General features: G+C 39.0%; 1 protein-coding gene across 1 annotated transcript in view; it reads left to right on the forward strand.

The window, feature by feature from the left end:
- Positions 1-21,358, forward strand: part of igf2bp1 (insulin-like growth factor 2 mRNA binding protein 1) — a 46,883-nt gene that overhangs the window by 12,646 nt on the left and 12,879 nt on the right. The window contains exon 3 of the mRNA XM_026373661.1: positions 20,158-20,206. Coding sequence (XP_026229446.1) covers positions 20,158-20,206 — 49 coding nt within the window. The remainder of the gene's footprint in view (positions 1-20,157; positions 20,207-21,358) is intronic.

Below are 21,358 nucleotides of genomic sequence, written 5' to 3' on the forward strand. Positions count from 1 at the left end.
CTTTCTGATTGTTTCTTCTCTGGTTCAAACCATCTGTCCTTTCTGTCTTAGTTTTATCCTCCTCCTTCGTTCTCGCCATCTCTTGTGCTTTCGCTCACTAAAAATAAAATGGGCACATGCACACATCTGGGGACATACATGCTGCAGAAGCACATACATGAGCCCTGAACGGCAAGAACGGAAAGATCAAGAAGAGGCGAACGAAAGAAAGGAGTGGTTGGGGGAGGGTGGCTTGCTGGGTGTGTTAGGTTGGGGCCCAGGGGTCAGGTCTGCACGGTGAGATGGGGCCCCTCGTGTGTATGTCTGTTTGTGTGTGTTGTAGGGAGGATGTATGCATGTATATAGGCGAGCGAGCCTCCCTGCAGCCCTGCCCTGGTCATCATCCACAGTCGCGTCATTCAGCATAAGACGCTCGGATGTGCACATGTGTGTTATTGTTTGCAGTGGAGTTTTTTTTCCATACCTGTAAAATGGGTCAAATCTCTGAAGCTTTGTGAAGCTTGTGCCCTTTTAGACGTCATCAGAATGCGTTCTGGATTTCTACTAGACATTACTCATAAAAGAGAATTATTATTATAATAATGATGATAATAATAATAATAATAATATGATTCTGTGCTTGTGTGGGCCAAGTGTAATGTCAAAAATAGAAAGCAGAGATCAGCCGTCTTCTAATTCGTAATGACCAAAATGTTTACTTTGTGTAAATATCATAGTATTTACTTTAACCAGTAATCTTTTTTCCCCCGGGCTTTGAGGCAAAGTTGGCAAAATTAAATGCATCAAAATTATATACCATCTGAACCTTTTTTTCAGTATAAACAACTGTGGATTTTAATCAGATTGTTTTTGGTTTTTTGCTCTGAAGGTTTTTAATAAACTGCAGTCTGTCTCTAATTTTATTTTAGGGGATAGGAAATGATCCCTCACTGGTCTACCGCTGCAGGCTTGTTGAAGATGTTTGAAACGGCAATGCTTTTCAAATACCAGTAGTACCTGGTCATATAGTTTTCTCCATGCCTTAAGACCATTAGCTGTCTTTGAATGCTGTAAATGTAACTATTACCAAGCACAATTGTAGTATTACAGGAGAATGGGCACGGATGAGAAATGATCAGGAAGGGATCGGTCACAAATCTAAACCAATAGGTTTCTGGCTTAGGGAGGCTAAGCTGTTTGGTTGGATGGACCAAGTTGAAAGGCGGGGTTGTTGTAAAATCTTCTGGTTTGATTGGCTGGTGTTAAGTTTTCAAAATGTTGGGTACAATGTGTTTTTAAAAAGGTGAAGGAAATGTGTTTTATGTATGTGTTTGAGGTTTAACTGTGTAAATAACAGACTGCAAAGTGTTCCGATAAAATAAATAAGTAGATGTTGATTTCATGGCAGCTGTCAGCCTTCGTTTGTGATCATGGAGGAGTGGCACTGCTTATTTCACCTGATCCCTGTTTCTTTGTTGGAACATGTCTGAGCTAAAAATGAAGACTCTAAATCAACAGCGACGACGATTCTTTCATCTCCTAGAATCAGATTTACACAGAAAATATTTAGTAAATGACAGAGTTTAGTTCAGCAGAACACATGAATAATCAAAGTAACACTGCAGAACAGTATTTACTACTTTTGCCAGAAAAGCTTGGTGGACATTTGCAAACAAGAAGTTAGTCTTAACAGAGGAAGAAAGCTGATGTAGAAAGTCAAGTCTTAGAGGAATGATTCATGGCCAATTACACTGTTAATTGTTAAAATATAATTTCATGTTGAAAGGAAAGAAGAAAATCTTTAAATCTGAGGAAAAAGAGCTATAAAAGCAGCACAATTGTAAATTGAACTATTTTAAAAATAGATGTTTAGAGATTTTCAGTCATTTACAATGCGACTTCAATCCTACTTTACATTTAGGCTTCCTAATAATTAAAAAAATAGGGATCACGAAATTGTTTCATATTTCTGGCTCGTAAATAATACATAAATAATACAAATCAAAATGGCTCAACTTTTTCCATTTGCTTCTTTTTCAAAGCGTAATTTAATTGCATTCTGCATCTTAGAGGTTGAATTGTGTGCTGTAGATGGAAGTAAAACTGAGCTGAAATGACTGCAGGCATTTTCCTTCATTCCACTTCCGCTTTTTTCTTTTTTTCTTTTGAGAACAGCAGCGGCTTCTTGTATATCAAACTACAAGGACCAAGCTTCACATATTCACTGTAAATTGTGTAGACCAAAGTGGATTTTATATAAAACGAATTGCCTAAATTATGTAAAAAAATATTGTATTAAAACTAAAGCAGTTCTGATATTTTTCATCAGTAAATGAGACGGCTAAAACATTTTCTTTAACTTAATATTTTATATCTTGAAGTATATTCAACTTAAAATATTGTGGGAACTTAAACCTATTTGAGTGATTGAACCTCTGATAGTTCTCTCAACTTTTACACAAACGAAACTAGCAGACTTCCCAGCATGCATTGTTTGGGAGTTAAAACTCTCCCAAGACGCTTTGTTTTTGTGGTTTGAAGAAAACAGACATGCTAGAAATAGGCTGTGTCTTTAAGACATTTGTTTCACTTCATAATTATGAAAACAAGGCAGCCATCATAAAGGTAAGTTCTTAATTCAATTAATTTAAAATGCTTAACATTCTAGTTTTGTACTGACTCAATAGTCGTCATGTTATTTGTTATGGGTGCTTAAACTTAATGAACTTTCTCAAATGTTCAGTAAATTAACACATTTTCAGTTTTACAACAGAACATTGTTGTAAAGCTGAATGAAGGAATCCTTTGACTATGTTTAATTGCATTTGTTGGCATAATGGAAAATCTAAAGGCAGCACCAGCACTAATATTTTCTACACACCATGTAGGCAAATAATTTTAACCAGTTTTAAAATAAAATAGATTTTTGTCTTAAGTTAAATGAGGAGATTACCTGGTAAGAATTGTAGAGTTTATTTTAAAATGGCTTCTCTTCATTTGTGTCTTTCTCCTTTTACATTTTGTCTTTTTTCTTTCTTTTTTCATGACCTTTCACCTTTTACTTCTCCCTCCATCAAACTACCATAACACGTCCCCCATGAGCCTGCAGAGGATAGGTGTGTGTGTGTGTGTGTGTGTGTGAGTGGAAGTGGTTGGGCAGGGACATTGCCCCTTGGACCTAAATTCTTGACATTTTTTTTCAGCAGTAATGAGAAAGAAACTGGAGATTAAGGAGCCTATAGAGCTACACACTCCTGATTGGATGGAAAGTATTTAATGCTGTGCTGTGATTGGCTGAGAGAAGTTTCTATAGTTGCTCTCTCATATATGGTGCTTCCTGGTGCCTCAACTCTCTGATCCGCCCAGCCTTCCCCCTCCATGCTCTGCTGTGTTCCACCATGCTCTGTGGTCTTTCGCGTATTAGTCATTATCAAATTAGAATTAATAAGAAGATGCAAAGCTTACTACTCAAACAGAAAAAGTTGAAGTTCTCTTGATTTCCTGGTCGGGGTTTGATTTGAAGTCTTTAGAAAACTAACCTGTTAGGGCAGGCCTTGTTGCCAAAAATTCAAAGCAAATATCTATGCACAGCTGCCAGTTCAGCAAGTATGAATTAATGGGAGGCATCAACAGCAGCTCTTCAGTGAGTAATGTTTAGGAGCATAGTTCTTCTAAAAATATTATTAGAAAAAATAAAGCAAAAAAAAACAAAAACAAATTGGATCCTGAATTGTTCATATTGTAACTAAGTTGAATCTTTTCTTAGACCCTCCTTACCTAATAAACAGAAATGCTCATACTGACAGAACTATTGTACGTAAAATCAGTGAAATGCTCCTTTAATTTGTTTTCTCGAGACCATTCAGAGGAGAGTGGATAGTTATAGTGGTGTTTGGTAAAAACTAAAAGCAAAACAAGCCACACTATCTGTCATAAGAGAAAGATAGGGATAAAAAGTCACATAACCGTAACATTATTAATATACTGAAGAGCAGATGACATACAGGCAACCGTAAACTTTTTATCCTGCTCTGTCTCCAGGAACTGAAATGGATATATTCAAGATTGAAAAAACTGACACAAAAGCATTTTTGTTGCTTTTGTATGTCAAAACCCGGCCTCCCTGACTGAGAGTGTTATCTTATTAACACATTTCAACTGTTCCCTCGTTGCTTTATATTCTCCAGTGATAACAAGTTATCTATCAGAAACAATGTGCCACTTAAACAACCAGTTCAGCGTGACTTGTAAGTTTTATTCTTGTTAAGATTAGCAGGTAATTTAAATCTATGGCAGGGAGTGAGTTAGTTAGATATATTTTAGTTTGAAAAGGTGCGGGGGGAATAGCTGGTGTAGCTGAGCTCACTACAATGAAGAGGATGTTTTCACAGTGTTTTACAAGGGTACTACAGTGAAGTTGGGAATCTAAGCAGTGGCTCTGGCTCAGTTGGTAGTGCAGACGTCCATAAGCCCCCAACCCAGTTCAAGGGCTGGAATAGAACTAGTTATAAACATAGCTAAAGCTAACAAAGGCTAAAATTAGCATCTTACATTGAATTTAACAGTCATGCACAATATAATTGTTGTAAATGATGATCACAACGAGCAGCAGTAAAGTCAGGAGCAGAACTACAGGGACATTGCAGCGCTTGTTGTTGTGCATGGTGTTGGCATTGCCGGCATACGTAGGGATGTAATGATGCGGCTGTCTAGCCCATAGAAAAGCAAACTGGTTCTGGTTCTTCGCAGATCGAGTTCCAGCCACAAACTTGGCACCAAGTTTGTGCTCGTTGAAAAGGGGCAAGTACAGTGTACACGTTAGGCAGCAAAGGCTAAAAGCTGAATACAAACAGCAAAAGTATTTCTACTTCTGATGCACATTGTTCGACAGTCTCTTTTCTCAGCACAAACATAATGATGGAAGTGTGAAGAACAAAAGCGTCCCCCCCCCCCCCCCCACACACACACACACACACAAACACACACACCAATCACTATGGAAACTGACGATAAATGAGATGTTACAGATCTAATGAGGATTTCTTTTGAAGTTCATAATTTCATAAGGCTGCTAGGTGAGGTTGACCAGTAATTGTAGGATTTGCATTTGGATCCCTGGTTATTCCTGTCCACACGTTGGTGGGACACTGAACCCCAGGTTGTAGAAAATGTCTCTTTTGACAGACAGAATATAGCAGTAAGTATCTTGTGTCCTCGCTCAACGAAATGCTTTTTGACAGACTGCATGCTCTATATTTAGCGACAGAATGATACGTCTTTTTATTTATTTATTTATTTTTATTCCAAAATGAAGTAATGGTGTAGTATTTGGGGCCAGTGCTTTCAGATGACTCACTGAGTGTGTCTGCTGCAACATGGTTTCACCATGACTGCCTCTGCTCTGTCTGTCTGCAGCTCCTCTCCAACATGTTTCCACTGCTGAGCGTCTGTGAGCACAGGGTTCATCTGCATTATATTTACAAGAAGGAAGTGAGAAAATGTTTTTTGTTGTTGTTTTGAGTGAAGATTACATGGTTAATATGGGAGAACCGTGAGAACAACACATAGTTTACATTATCTAACTTTATTTCACATTCTGCTCAGGCTCAGCAGTACGTCATGACATGCGTCAAAATTTGAGTTGTAAAGAAAGTTCATTCTAACACAGATCTGGTAAATACAAGGAGAAACAAGACTTACACTTTGAATTTGTGGAGTTATGGCATCAGACTCTTGAATCAAAGAGCAACCATTTATTGTATAGAGCTGCAGGAGAGTGAACAGGATGAATTCTGCACCCACAGATGCAGGAAGCAGATCAGACTGCAGTGCAACAAGACATGTATGGTGTGTGTGTGTGTGTGGTGCATGTAAGGAGACATTTTTCTGAGAAATTCAATCAATGCAAGCACTAACGAGAGTAGGAGTAGGGTTAAGACAGCTGAATGACACTGGGATAATGCTGATTAATATTTGTATGCTGTAAAAAAAAAAAAAAACAACAACTCAACAACAAACTTCAGCAGTGGAATTTAACATAATTACTTGACTTTAAGCTTTTTTGTTCAATTTTGAATTTTAACTTGCGTTAACTCAACATCAAAACAACTTCATTCAAATAAACTCAACAATCAATTGGATATTCAGTCAAATGAGCTTCATTTTATGTTCTGAAAAAGATGAACAATTAAGTTTTCTGATGGCAATACGTTGTTTGTAAACCCTCATTAATCATATAATTATGATAAAATAAACTGTGTAGAATTTGTATTCCCCAACAAAGTTCACGTTAGCTAAACATCTCTGTTAGTAATAAATCATAGGTTAAATGATTTGTTGACACAATTTAACTAAGTTTCTTAAGCTGGACAATTTTACTTCTATTTAGGGCCAATGCGTCTAAGCATTTACAGCATGGCCAGCTGATTTTAAAATGCAATGTATGTGTAAAAAAACAAAAACAAAAAAACAACAAAAACCTTACATTTTATCAATCTAATTAGAAGATGAAGTACTGTGGTCCTGCTGTACCTTTCTTATGATTATACTGAGTGTTTTGTATTACTAATACCCAGTTCTGGAAAGTAACTATAGTTAGCCAATAAATGTAGTATAGAACAATATTTGCCAAGTAAAAATATGAAGTGGTAGAAAATGGAAACAAAGTAAAAGGGGAATTGTGCTAAATATTACCCAGTAACCCATCCATAATTTATTTCTCTATCAGAACTGTCAGTGTATCTTCAATTTCAATTTAAAATTGTTTTTTAATTGAATGTATTTTATCATTTCTGGTTTTGCTCTGATCTTACTTTTGTTTCTCTATGTTCCACTTGGGTAACAAACACAGAGGTGTCTTTAATGAAAGATGTGATGGACGCGTTATGAAAAGACGACACGAGCGGCTTTATTAAGTGTATTTATGCTTGCAGGTTGTCTGTGTCAAGCTAAATAATCATCAATGATAAACACTAAACAAATCAAAGGGGAAACCTATTCAGTGAAGTAATTGTTATATTGGATTTTTATCCTGAATGAGAAAATTGTGGTGTGTGTGTGTGGCTCAACTGATCAGTCAGCATTATCTACTATATTGTCCCTAACAGAGTCATTCAGGGACGAGTTATTAATGATTCATTATCTGCTCACATTTTGGCCACTGTATCATCAAGTGTTAGCAGGTGCTTCATCAGCCACTTCACTCCCCTACATCACCGTTTGCTTTCCTACACAGGAATTCTCAGTGTTAAAATGGAGACTATGCATGCTGGTCACATGCCTGACTCACAGACCTACACACACACACACACACACACACACACACACACACACACACACACACACACACACACACACAAAAACACATATATGAGTTGCAGATGGAGGAAGCAAAGGGAATGAGAAGAAGAAGTGGCAAGAGACAGAGGAGTCCTCTCCCCCTCCAAGCTCTGTAGTTTGTTACACCTCCCCCTTCACTGCCACTCTCTGCCTCCTGCCTCTTGCAGCTACTCCCTCTCCTCTGCCTTCTCCTCCCTCCCACCTCTAAAGTGGGTGTGCGCAAGCCAGGGGTGTGCAGCAACACACTCACGGCACTGGCTCGCGTGGTTTGGAGGTGTGTGTGTGTCTGTGTGTGTGGAGGGAGGTGTCACCGTAGTTTTACATAGTGATGTTGGGTGGGAGCCTTCCAGAAAATACTGCGCGACAAAAATGACAAGATAATGCACAGATCATACACACTTGTTTTTTGAGCCACAACATATTTACAGACCGAATGATCAGTTCTATCAGTGTTAAACAGTAAAGCTTGGAAAAGCTCTTGCACATCTATGTCATCAGTTTAGAGTGCAGAAACAGTCAAACGGGCTGTTTACACCTCCTCACAGAAAAAACCATGAGCATCTCAGTGACATGCAAATATTAAAATCCCAAAAGATGAGGAGTCAGTCTCTACGTTTCAGTTTACCACACAGACGTACCACCTGAACTTTGCAACTCCACAGATGGTACAGTTTGCACCGAACACAAGTGAGACCTGGAAATTTGAAATCTCTAATTTGTGAGTGGTGCGACTTTGTCCATTCATACTATTAGTAATCTTGTAGCTTTGTTATTAAATGGAACGATGTGCATTTTCATTGCAGAAGATTTTATTTGAAGACTTCAAAGTAAAAAAAAAAAAAAAAAAAAAAAATCAGCTGCAAATTCTAAATGACACCAGACATGACTGTTTTTGATATATCTGAACTGGATTTTCTAATTTAATTTTAAAAGCAAACTGTGAATTTGCGGATCATTGCAACTAGCAAACTTTGAACATCTCAGGGAAAAGGCAGAATCAGCAGCAGTGATTTAGCCAAAAGAAAAGGCACTAAAAGAGTTGACAGATGGGAAACAAATGTTAGACTAAGTGTAAAATGAAACTAGAGAATGGGCTGAGACATTCAGAAGTCCACTGATTAAAACCTGCAGAAAGCTCCAGGAGGACCCTGGAACACTATTTGTTGTCTTTATAGATTTGATGGTATCATTTCAGTAATGAGTGGATATAACCTAAATCATTATGCTGTTATTGCTTTATTATGTTATATCCCTGATTAATAGTAGCAGAAGCAGTAGTAGGCTTCAGTGTCCTCAGTAATACTGCAGTAACTTGGTTTGCTGAAATCAGAGCAGTGGAGAGCAGCAGTGACTCAGTCAGCCCTCTGCTGTTCAGAGCTGCAAACAGGGGAGTGAAATCCAAGGAGGCAGCTGCTGCTGCTGGTGTGTGTGTGTGTCTGTGTGTGTGTGTGTGTGTGTGTGTGTGGAGACGGGCCCCTTTTCTTGCTGCTTCTCTATAGGCTGCTGATGGTCCCGCCTCGTTCCTTGCTGATTCAAAACAAAGTGAACTGACTGACGTCACACACACACACACACACACACACACACACACACACTCTATTATTTAGACAAAGCAGGAACTCCCTCCTTCCCTCTCGTCTTCCTCTTTTCTCCCCCATTTTGTTTTTGAAGAGGGGGCAACGGAGGCTGGGCTTCTGTCCACTTTGCATTTGTTCATTCCCGGAAATGGACAGTCCTCAAAATAAAAAAAGAAAAATCGAAAATATATATTTTTTTCTTTAGTTTGTTTTGATGAGAGCAGCTTGTGTGTGGAGAAATGACAGCCTGCATGTTGCCATTAAGGATTGAAAAGCAGTATTTACTTTTTACCATATGTTTACTGATTTACTGACTTTAATCAATCAGCAAATCTTTAACAGAATTTGACTTGATCTAAAAGCCTGTTTATAGAAACACACTGACAAAGCATATTTTTGAAGCAATGGAAAATCCTTCTACAATGTATAAAAAGAGTCAGAAAATTAAACAATGCTCATATGACTACAAAGGAATTAATAAAGATGATATCTTTAGTGGTTCTAATTGTTAATTTGAAAGTTTAATTTCAATCAGCTTGATAACCGAATCATTATCATGATAATATTTGAATAGAGGTACATGTAACTTGGACTAGTAAGTGAACTAAGCATGTCAAGGATTAAAAGCTTGAACCTGATGAACATTAAAACTATGTGAAACGGCAGAAAATGTCACTATGTGCTTCATCTTTTCTCCTGTTTCCTGCAGCTTCTGCTTCTTAAACATCAGGAAAGATTAACATCATTGAATTTTAGACTTTTTGAGACTTTTAAACAGATAGTGTAAGAACTAAAATATGTATTTAGAAATTATGAAAGGTGGTTGAAAAAGCTGCAGCAAGTACTGCATAATTTCCAAGGCCTTCACACTGAGAGTGACGTGAAATGAAGGAGATTGTTATTCCCCAAATTAGTCAGAGTAACTGAGAGAAATTGTTTTCCAGCGTTACTTACTACCTAAATACCCCGAAATCACTTTGTCACTTATATGTATTGTTTGGTAAACAAGTTATTGACATTGAAACAATTAATTTAACAAAAAGATTTTAAAAAATCAATTGTTAAATTCTTCTGTAACAGCATGAATTTCAAAACTTTTCTTCAGTCCTGTAATTTGTTAACTTTTTCAGTCAATTACTTTATTCTCATTATTTAGCAGTGATAAGTATTATTAAAAACATTATTATGAAGATCAAGGTGTTTAAAATACTTTTATAATAGTGCAAAAAACCTCATTCCAACAGCAAATGACAGTTGTGTTATTACTACATTAAAATTCACCTTATTATTTAGATCTTTGTAATGTTTTTAGATATTTACTTGCTGTTTTTCGGTCTGGTAAAAGTTTTTATTCTTGTTAAGCCTCAGTTTTGCCAATGTAAATTAGTTTCCTTTAAAAAAACAAAACAAAAAAGTAGTTTGCAAGAATTTTCTCCATGAGATATAACAGACTGAAAATATGCAAATAATTTAGTCAGAATGTGAAACATGTGCTGACATGTGTGCAGGGTTCTTTAAAGTGTCCTCTGAGATGTCAAAGTCCAGATTGCTGCATGGTCGACACTGAACTGAACATTTCTCTAGTAACAATTCAACTTTAAACACCGTCCATCGGCTCTGTTCCAAACAGTACCAGTGTCTTCACACAGCATTATTGCCATCACTAATAATTGTTGATTTCAAAACCTGATCTAAGCATTAGTTTTGGGTTTTTTTTTCCACTTTAATGTCCTTTACTTTAAAACATGGCGGAAACGTGATGAAGACCTCATCTCGTTGATCTCTTCTCTTACGTCTTTTTATTTGCTCGTTTTTACAGCAGGGAGTGGTCCCTGTGCTGCTGGAGTCCTGTGGACTTAATCAGATAAATGATTTCAGCTTTACATTTTAACATCTCATTTTAACGTCTTCTGAAGAAACGCTGTGTTCTTCTTAATGTGAGTTTAACCTCATATAAAAGCAAGAAACGCGTCCTGCTGACGGTGGAAACATTTCTCTGACGCAAAGACAAATAATGATAAACCTTTACATTTAACAGGAGAGCGTTGCACCAGGTTACAGTCATCTCTCTCTTTTTTTTTTGTCCTTCTTTTAAATGTGTTTTATTTTATCGGCACTTTTCTGCCACACCACGCATTTATCGCCGGAGCCTTTAATGAGAAACAAATGCAGCCCGGTGTTTGTCGGCGTCGGCTTTAATTCGACGCCTTGTTTGTTTCCAACCTCAACAGAGTGTTAATGTTTAAACCTAATGTGTCCTCATTTATTCCAAAACTTCGACCTGTCTGCTATGCAGAGTGTGGCGGGGGTTTAAATCGTTACTCCCGCTGCTTAAAGCAGTCGGAAAACTCGCTTTCTTTTCTCCAACCATGAAGGAAGTGTTGCTTCTTTCCTTCTCGCTGCCATATAATGCCAGAGCCCTCCATGATGTATTTCACAGCATACATCCTATACCATAACCCCTCCTCCTCTTTCCTCCTCCTCTCGCTCTCGCGCCGCGGACAGCCCCTCCCATCCCTCGCGCCGCTGTAGTAGTTTTTTTTTTTACGCACTTTATGAATGAAGGCACGCGCGCGCGCGCCCGCTCCTCTCCACAAGCAGCGGAAGCGGAGGATGCCGCGCGCGAGTGCGAGGTGTCCGTTTCCAGATAACTACAGAGAAGCTGCAGCACAAGCTGCGCTCTCATGTGTTTCTGCTTCATATCCATCTTCATCTCGTGTGTGGCTCTGCAGGATTTCACTCTCCCAGCCATTACATGACGTATTCGTGCGCGCACACGGATGGGGAGGCGTGTCCTTGTTTTGAAACAACGTGCATTTAACTGTTTACTCCCGTGCTAATACTAGTTTATCCACCAGCTGCACAGTTCAAACAATCTATATATCCACAACAGTTAGGGCGGCAGCTGTGAGGTGAGCACACCGCCTGCAGGAGCCCGCGTTCACGTAATGGCGCACGTCCTGCTGGGTGCTGCATGTGCTCCATTCTGGTGAGTTCCCTGCCGTCATGTGACCAGAAGCTCGCTGTAGTAAATGGGCGTTGTCTTGGCAAGATGGCCGCTCACTGGCTCTCACATGGACATCTATAGGTGCTACGTATGTGTGCGAAAGCGAGGTGGAGGGGGTGACGCTTTATTGAACCCGAGCTAGTGGCTTGGTCCACGTGTGTGTTTATGCTGAAGGCTGGATCAGCAGCATATATGTAAATAGGGTTAATGTTGGCCTTCTGTGGTAAACCGTCCCTAAAGGCATGTCAAGAAAAGTCACGACCAGGTCACTTCCATGCACTGCTGGGTTTCATCAGCCTCACCATTCACCTCGTGTTCTCAATAACTGTTATCACACGATTTAATTCTCTCTTTCTACAGTTTACTGTCATTTTATCTCAACGTGCCACCTCTTTTCTCATAGGCGGTGTTGCAAGCGATGTCCGCACGGCTCTGTTTAACGGCTGAACGCCATCCTCGAGTCCCCTTCCCCATTTTAAGCGTTCAACTGCACAAGTTCCGTTTCTAAATGAAAACCATACATTCATTACTCTGCCTTCCTGAGGGCCTGCCGTACCCTCCCCCCCCCCCTCGCCAAGCACCGCGTCCGTAACATGAAATGGCTATGGGCGTCACAAAATGGCGAGTAGAAGGGGAGGGGCGGAGGCTGAGCCAAGAGCTGCTGGAAGTGTGGAGCAACATGTCAGCCGCTCTACCCGCTTTGTACACTTCAGACGGCGGCATTTCCCAGAAATTCAACAACTCTTAGTTCTATAGGTTCTTTGAAGTGTTCCTTAGTCAACTTCCCGTCACAGAGGCTTCGAGATCAACACAGGCCCATGAGCTGCACCCCTGAATGGTCTAAATTCTACCAACCTGTGGCTTTTTTGGCGGTTGTAATATCACCAAATAATACGTGAAAGATACGTATATTTCAGTAGAAATAATAAGGCGCTCGGATTAGGCGACAGCAGCAGCTGAATCAATGCCACCTTCTCAAAATGGAGACCTTTTGCTTCTCCAAAATGGAGGCCCGGCGCTCGAGCTGCAGGCTGGGTCAGAGTGGAGAACAGAGCGTGAACTTTGACCCACACACTGCGGCACCCCGCGCCTCGTCGGCCGTGCGGAATTCCAGGAGCGCGCTTCTCCAACACGACGCCCACGTTGTTCTACTTTAACCCCCCCCCCCCCGCTCCGCTTTTTCATTTCTACAGCCGTTGTCTATGCATTTTGTTTTGATGAAGTCGCACAGGGAAATCTACATTCTATTGGACAAAGTATTAATGTTTCTGCACGATGAAGACGTTGTATGTGTTTCTCTGATCAGACTGGAGGCAGCATTAATAACTGTGGATGCTTATGAAATTATATATAAATAGTCAACTAAGGAGCACAAGATAAAACTTAGTTCACATTAAAATAATATTTTATACATCTTTTGACAACCTACACTTGGATGCAAAATGAATCATAAAGCAAAAGTAAATTAGTGGAAAAATAAATGAAGGTTAGAAAATAACAGAAAGGTATTCTGTGTCTTACACAGAAGTAAATAAATATTGTACACTTCAGTGCCTCAGCACTCAGCATCTGAGCTGTCAGCCTGCCCCACAGTGCAATGGTGGCATCATGATCAAGTTTTGATTGGACAAAATTCACCTTTAAGATGGCTTTAGTGTGCCAGTGGGATTGCAGCATGTTGGTTACATGACCTTTCCCCCATAAATCTGGGCCAATCAGGGAGTGATGGCAGCTGGGATAGGGCAGCTCTCTGCTTCTGCTTCTATATATGTCTTTCTACCGCTGCATCTCAGTGTTGTTCTTTAGAATAGAGTTAGGAACTAAACAAAAATGGCAGAGCATGCTGCTGTGCCATCTCTTACATGGGATGGAGTCTTTGCTTTCCGTGGGTTAACAGCTGATATCATGGCTGTGATATCAGCTGTTAACCCACGGAAAGCAATGCAACAGATTCCCACCCTTTGTAATTCCATATGATTTTACCCTTTAAAAGCACACTTGCTCTTTTCCATCACATTTCTTTTACCCCCTCACATGTATTTACACTCATTTACAGCTGGCAGCTGCAACACTCTCCTCCACTGACTGATGTGCTCCGCTCAGGTTAGCCAGTGTGAAAACTGTCCTTCAGCACTGATGCCCCCCCCCCCCCCCCCCCCCCCCCTTACTCGCTTTCCTCTCTCCCTTCTCCTCCTGTCTGTGCTGTCTATTTAAAGCTCTCATACAGTGTTACTTCCACTGGATCGTTGTCTCCAGCTTTCAACACTGAGGGAAGGTTGTGAGAGAAAACTCCGGGGGCTTGATTGATAAAACTCAGCTGTGGCTTCAGATGCATGCACACACACATACACGCACATAGAGAACAGACAGAAACATTCCCTTTCTTTTCATCAGATTTATAAAGCTACACGTGTGCCTGGTCTATTGTTCAGATCTTAATGATTGTGAAACTGAACAAGCCTCATTTCCATTCTCTCAGTTTGCCACAAATTGATGTAGAAAAGCTCTTAAACCAGAGTTTACATATCGAAACTTGTGCCTGCTACCACTCATTAGACCTGTCAGCAAGTTCTCCACCAAGTATAATGGTCATTATACATGACCATTATATTTGGTTGTAGTTATCTGTACCAGCTGTATACCACATAAATTCAGCCTTGAAATGAGAGTGTGTATAGTTTTCAAAAATAATAACACAATCAGAAAAACTGGGGGTAAAAACAATTTTTCCTCCAAGGCTTTTCCACCTCGTATAAAATATACCTTACATGATGTGTGCACAGTAATATATACTGGATTGCTTACGGAGTCAACAACCCTCAGCTTGGTATTGCATTATCATCACTGAGGTAACTGCAGATTTCTGACCAAACAGGTGGATAAGAACATGACTCGGTTACCAACTAGAACACGGGTTAACTGAGGTCCCTAAGACTTACTCACTTACGGCTTGTAATTGGCTGAATACACCTGATCCAGCACAGGGTAGGGCAGGAAGAGTTGTAAAACATATGAGACAGGATTGGACATCTCTGCACTATAGGTTTTGATGGCTGGGTTCAAACACAGGCTGTTGAAGTTGACAGTTGTCCCAAAATGCTGTTCAGTGGCAGCTGGACTCGAAGATGTTCTACCTCTTGTCAAAAAGAATCCATTCTACTATCAGTTTGTTCTTTATCACATCTCTCTCCTCTTTGCACCAAGAAGAAATGTATTTGCTGTAAAGGACAGCAATGAGTAGAGCTGACAAATGACTCAGTTGATGGGAAGATAGGTAGATGGGGCATGGGTTAGTAACGAGGTTAGTATGAGCGCTGGATGATGGTGTTTGATGGCTTCTCACCATTAGCAATAAAAAATTAATCTGTGATTTTATGCTGGCTAGAAAGCTCTTATAAAATATTAACCTGCTGCACTTCTGTGCTCCTCCAGCTTGAAGTCAACATTTGCTTCGTACTTGGGGACACTTGAGAAAAGAAAACTACATTGTAAAGGTTTGGTAATAGTAGCTGGGCTGGCTGTGATGGACACTTCAGTCTCTAAATGTGTCTGTGTGCCTTGTAGTTACAGAGAAAGAAGAAACTCAGTCACACAGTTGTTTTAACTGCATCTTTAGGAGGCATTTTTCACCATGGTAATACACTTTTTGAGAAATACTTTATAATTAATTATAGCACCTTCATAATCAACAAAAGTTGTTGACCTGCTGATTCATAGTCACCAACAATGCTACTTAGTTTTTCCATTAGATTTTGCTTCATTCCCTCTGATTGTATGCATGGAAACTGTGTCTGCTCCTACAAACCAGAAAAAAATCGCTATATATTTCTGCCAGTTTAGATATGTTTATCAATATGAGACAGATATTTAATATTTAGCATGTGAAAATAGTAGACACCATTGCCATGTGGGATGCAAATGATCAAGCTGGAAAAGGTGACAGACAAACCTGTCAAATAAAAAGAAATTGCACTGATAATAATAAAACACTGCATATTCACACCCATCAATCTTTGATTTTATTCAGTTTAATTTAATTTTATTAATTTTTTTAATTTTGGGTGACTGAGTGGCATTATTATTACTATTTGTGTTATAACTGTCTATTACTGTGTGGCTTTGCATGTTGCTGGGAACCGTTTCTTTTCCCTTCAGCTCGTAATCTATGTCTGTCGGACTCTCTGATTTAATCAGATTAAAAGCAGCACTATGTCTAACCACACTCTAACAATCCCACTGACAAAGTTTACCAAAAATTCATGTTATAGTTGTACTTATTAAACTGCACAACACCAAGTGGAAGACTGTAGATGTTGATAGGAAAGCCAGTAAACCACAGCACAACAGTTTCCAGCACCTTAGGTTGTATGCATAAAGCGCAATGTCAATAGTCACCTCAGATCCATCCATGGCCTTAAGTGCTGAGTGAATGGAAATACTCAACTCTTCATTGTCATTGGTTTTTACAGTTTATGTCCAACTAGCAAGCTCAGCTATTTTAATGATGTCCAAGTTCTCTTCGCGTTTTCATCATGAGTTGAAAGTTAGGAGTACAAATTACGAAAACATGGGTATGTATTCCTATGTAAGTTCACTGGGCTCTGCAGTGAGTATGCCATAAATCTATTTCTCCACCTGGGATTTTTTTTTTAAATGTCCATTAGTGACTAAATTCTGTAAATCACCTTGTGAAATTACAAACAGTAGCTTTCTACTATTTCTTGACATTTCCCATCCTGTCAATGTGTCTCTGTCTGAATGTCACATAACCTGCTACAGTGTGCACACAACCAATGCTCTGCTCCTTACATGTAATTTTTTAAATAGTTTGGATAGGTGGGGTCCTAGGGTGTAGTATCCTTTTAACCATGCAGTACCACTTAGTCTGGAAGTGTAGTAAACAGTTGGCTTCATAGCTTATATGATGAAGTATGATATATCATTTTATATTTTACTATAGCAATGAGGATGTTTACAGATCATTAGGAATAAATGTAACAATGAAAAAAAAAAAAAAAAAAAACGGTTATGAAATTGTTGCTGCCCTGATAGTGAACATGATAACATTTAGAATCAAGTGGGATGGTAGATGTAGACCCATAGACCCATAGTCATGCCTCACTGGGTTCTCAAGTCCCGCTGTTTCTGGTCTGAGGAGCTCTGACCCTTGGCCTTTGACCCTTCCTAGAAGCAAAGCCTTTCTCCCCTCCAGCTATGCTCCTCCACCTGTTCATTGAGGACCAAACTCTTTCCATTCTCTTGGCTTCTTTTCTTTCTCCTTCTCTTTCTCTCTGGTCCTTTGTGCTGCTGGAACTTGGTACTAAGCAAAGATCTTCACAGCTGAGGGAACCTCAACAGTTCTAGTTTTTAAATTCAGCTTCAGACATTTTTCAAGCTTCGTTGATGTATTTCCATATTGACATGATGTTTTTTGCATATCAACAATGACTCTGGGATGAGATTTGTTTTGTTATTTCATTGGCGTGAATTGTAACATTTTGACAATTATGTTACTCAGTTTGCTTTTTTCAAGGCAAATGTACAATTAACAACTAATTTAATTAATTTAAGTTATTTATAGTCACTCTTTCAAAATGATTATATACTATCATATTATGTTAATCACTAAATGATAATACAAGACTTTTGGAAAACAAAAATTGTAGAATTTAAGGTTACTCAGCCTCACATAGGACAGTACACCTAACGAGGCAGACCACCCCTAGTTGAAGAAAAGACAACAATTTGTAAAAATGTAACAAGCTCATAGATGAGTAAATGAGCATATAAGCAAATGTGAAGCATGTTATTTTGTGGTCCATTCGCCCACCAATCCATCTACTTAGGCTAATAATTCCTAACCTGTTGCCATGGTTTCAACCAATGATTTAGGGTTTTTCAGTAGGAGATAGAAGGAGTAAAACCTCCTGGAGCTTTGGGTGGTGGCTTAGTATGGTGGGTGAAGAATGGGGGTTGGGTTTTGTTGGTTAGTTTAGGGCAGTTGATGTTCAGTTGGGTGGGGTTTGGGGTTGGAACAGTAAGAATGGGTACGAATGGTAAATATATTTCTACATTTAAGTTATTTAGAGTGATTTGTAATGAGGTCCACATGTCTTCAACACAAGGAACTCCAGTAAGAAGCCTAGGGTCAAAGATGCAACACTAATGCAACAGATACAAAGATTGCCATCCGTAGGAATGGTTTCAGGAACCATTACACACTTTCTGATTCTTGAGAATCATTTAGCTTGAATTCTTCCATGCTAAGACACACATTTCTGGAGTTTGTTTTAAGTGGGGCATAAGAAAATTGATGTAGTTTCCTATGTATAGTAGGCAACTTAGTTTTGCTTTGAGGATAGAAAAAGATACAATAAGACAGAATAGAATAAGCAACTCAAATACATACTGCAAAATCTTTGTTTGCAAAGATATATCAAATAATTAATGTCAGTTTTGATTCTTTAGCTATCACTTTTTCAGAATCAATGATAAAACCACAAAAGTCATTTCAGTGGCCACCAATCCTCTGGTGACAGTGCAATAGTTTGAGAGTTCACAAAAATTAAAGGTCACAGGAAACAAGCATATTTTGTGTTCCTAATGTATTGAAAGATAAGGAAGGCGTGTCATTACTGTGAACATGCACATCTGCAACAACAAAACTGCTAAGGATGAGAAAACATACTCAATTACAGTGAAATTCACCCCACCAAACCTGTTTACGCACAGACATCAAAACTGATATTTATATATAGGAATATATTTACTGGCAAAACTATACAATTAAGATGCAACGGCACACATGCATCCCTTTTATTCAAAAGACTACCCTTCCCCCGCGGCATGTGGGTGGTTGAACAAGAATCATCGTCAAGAACTGGAGCTCAAGCCCCATGGTGGACTATAGCAGTTGGACTGGGATGTAGAATGAGGTGCATGTAGACATCTTACTAAAAAGGATGCGACTCTCCTCTTTCCCTCTAATCTAAATCGGCAGCCAAGAACAAGATGTGTCTTTGAGCTTATCCGGGTTCAAACAGATACTGGTACAGATGGTGGAGGGATTTTAGGGACCCCATGTGTGATATCTTAGGATGATACAAGACATATCTCCCAGAGAAAGATACAGAATAAAAAATACTCAACCGCTCCATCTGTGAGCAGTTAAAAATACTAAAAGGTTTGTTCCCAAAGTGGTACTCGGGCCTAAATTTAAGCTTTAAATCCCTGCAGCCAAACAAAAATCAAATAACTAGGGATGGAAATGCTGTCTGTGAGTTTTCACATACTCTCACGCCAAACAAGGAGATTCTAGTTTCAGAAGAGACTTATGCTTACTGCTTATTGACTTCCCAATTACTTTGACATAGCCTGCATAGTGGCCCTGTGCGGGCCTGACCCAAAACTCTGTGTTGTGGTAGCGTGTGACTCCTTGTTGGTGGTTGGCTCCCTGTTTCGAGGGAACCTTGACCCAAATAGTTCCTCCTCCTTTTAACACACACTGCTAATAAGATAATCGATGTGTTCATAAAGACCACAACATAAAATCAAATAGAGTTCACCACATATTATTTACATACTGAATCTGTCCTGTGGTTTAGCAGTAATGTGTACCGGGCTTGCAGATGTGTGAATGTTGGCGACTTGGTCAAATATAGTTGGAGCTATGTAAATTGAGCTGTGTCTTACACAGGGCGTGTGTAAGTGGTATAAAGCTTGGGATAGAATTTTTTTGGACTTTTTATTAACATTAATATGTAGACAACAACAGTGTCATCGCCATGATTATTCACATAGTTCTGTGTGTACTTTGTATATGTCTGGAGGATTTAAAATCTCACCCGCAAGAGGGAAGACTCTGACTTAATCATTGCTGACTGACAACAGAATTTCAGTTTTCCCACAACATAAATAGAAGCCACAGTGGAACTTTAATGTTGAAATCAAAGCAGAAAAAGATGAGGTTACCAACACCCATGAGAAAATGTTATTACAAAATAGTACAAACCAAAAGTATATCCTAAGACTCCGTCTAAACCAGTCCTAACGGATGTAGCTGCAGTACACCGCTTTGATTTAGTGTTTGTCAGTAGAGGTTATTTTGAACTTTGACTTTCTTGCGCTTTCCAACTGCTGTCACTCAACACTTCATTCAGTGACCTTCAATTATTTTTTTTATAATCCTTCTTTGTGAAATGTTTGCAGATTCTCCAAGTTGCTAATAATTTCTCTTCCTTTTTCTTGTCTCCACAGAACCAGGAAACTGCAGATCAGAAATATACCACCTCACCTGCAATGGGAGGTTAGTTTCCATCTCCTTATAACTTCTTAGTGTAAAAATTGTAAAACACACCAGGTTTTCAATGAAGAAGCTTTTTGCACTTTTTCCGTTTGTGTGTGAACAAAATGCCTTTTAACAAAATTGTGCTCAGTTTTATTTAGGTTGTAAATAAAACTGAGCACAACTGAGCACAATTTGTGTTGTTACAACCTGGTCACTGCCCCATTCTGTTTCTAAACTTACCAAGCACAAATACAAGCAGATGTTTGAATCCCGTGAAAGAATGATTGGTGAAAAATATACTTTTTCAGCATGTTGCTCTAAAAATTAAAGAATCACTGAGACTAATTCTGACTTTTAGAATCTGAAGATAGATGGTTTTATGTTAATATTAATAAACATTTTAACACATAGGCCCAAAATGGCATGTGCCAAAAGTAATCACTACTACATGTTTATTTAACAGCTTTGTGTGGTTTACATGTTAGTCTATTCACAAAAGAGCCAACATTACTGAGAAATCATTGAGAGGTGCCAGTTAGTTTGTTCATTGATTTAAATGTGAATACAAGAAGTGAAGAGAGGACTATGTAGGTGAAGAAGCAAAATGCTAAACCTAGTAGTAGGTTTGCCAAAATTAAAGGTTGAGTATGTTCTTTAAAGGTCTCTATGCCCAGGAAAGCTAGATAATGTTGAGAATAATTTAGTTTAGGTCTATAATGATCTAGTCTTCAACTCTAGCCGTATCATGCAACAGAGTAAGTGGGTTCACCCTCAGCTGTGACTGCTGAGCAGCAAATACTATACTAACCCTAACCCACTGTAACCCAGATTAAGACAAGTTAGTTAATGGAAGATATAACCAGCATTGCTTCTGACTGTAGCTGCTGGTTCATGATGGTTAAACATCTATATGCAGAGTGGCCAAGCACCTATGCATGCTGTCAAAGCGCTTTTAAAAGGAGTTATTAGCAACAAATACATCTCATAACATGTCATTATGTCTATGTTCTCCCCAATATATCCATTTTTATGTAATGGCACTGACACTGTATTAACATACATATACATAACCTGACTAGACTTACTGTTTGGATCATACAGATTTGTTTGTCTGATTCGCAGACAGAGTTAAGATAGTTGTCAATGCGTGACAGCTGGGATCAGCTCCCG

The sequence above is a fragment of the Anabas testudineus genome, chromosome 8 (assembly GCF_900324465.2).
Source record: "Anabas testudineus chromosome 8, fAnaTes1.2, whole genome shotgun sequence".
Lineage (NCBI taxonomy): Eukaryota > Metazoa > Chordata > Actinopteri > Anabantiformes > Anabantidae > Anabas > Anabas testudineus.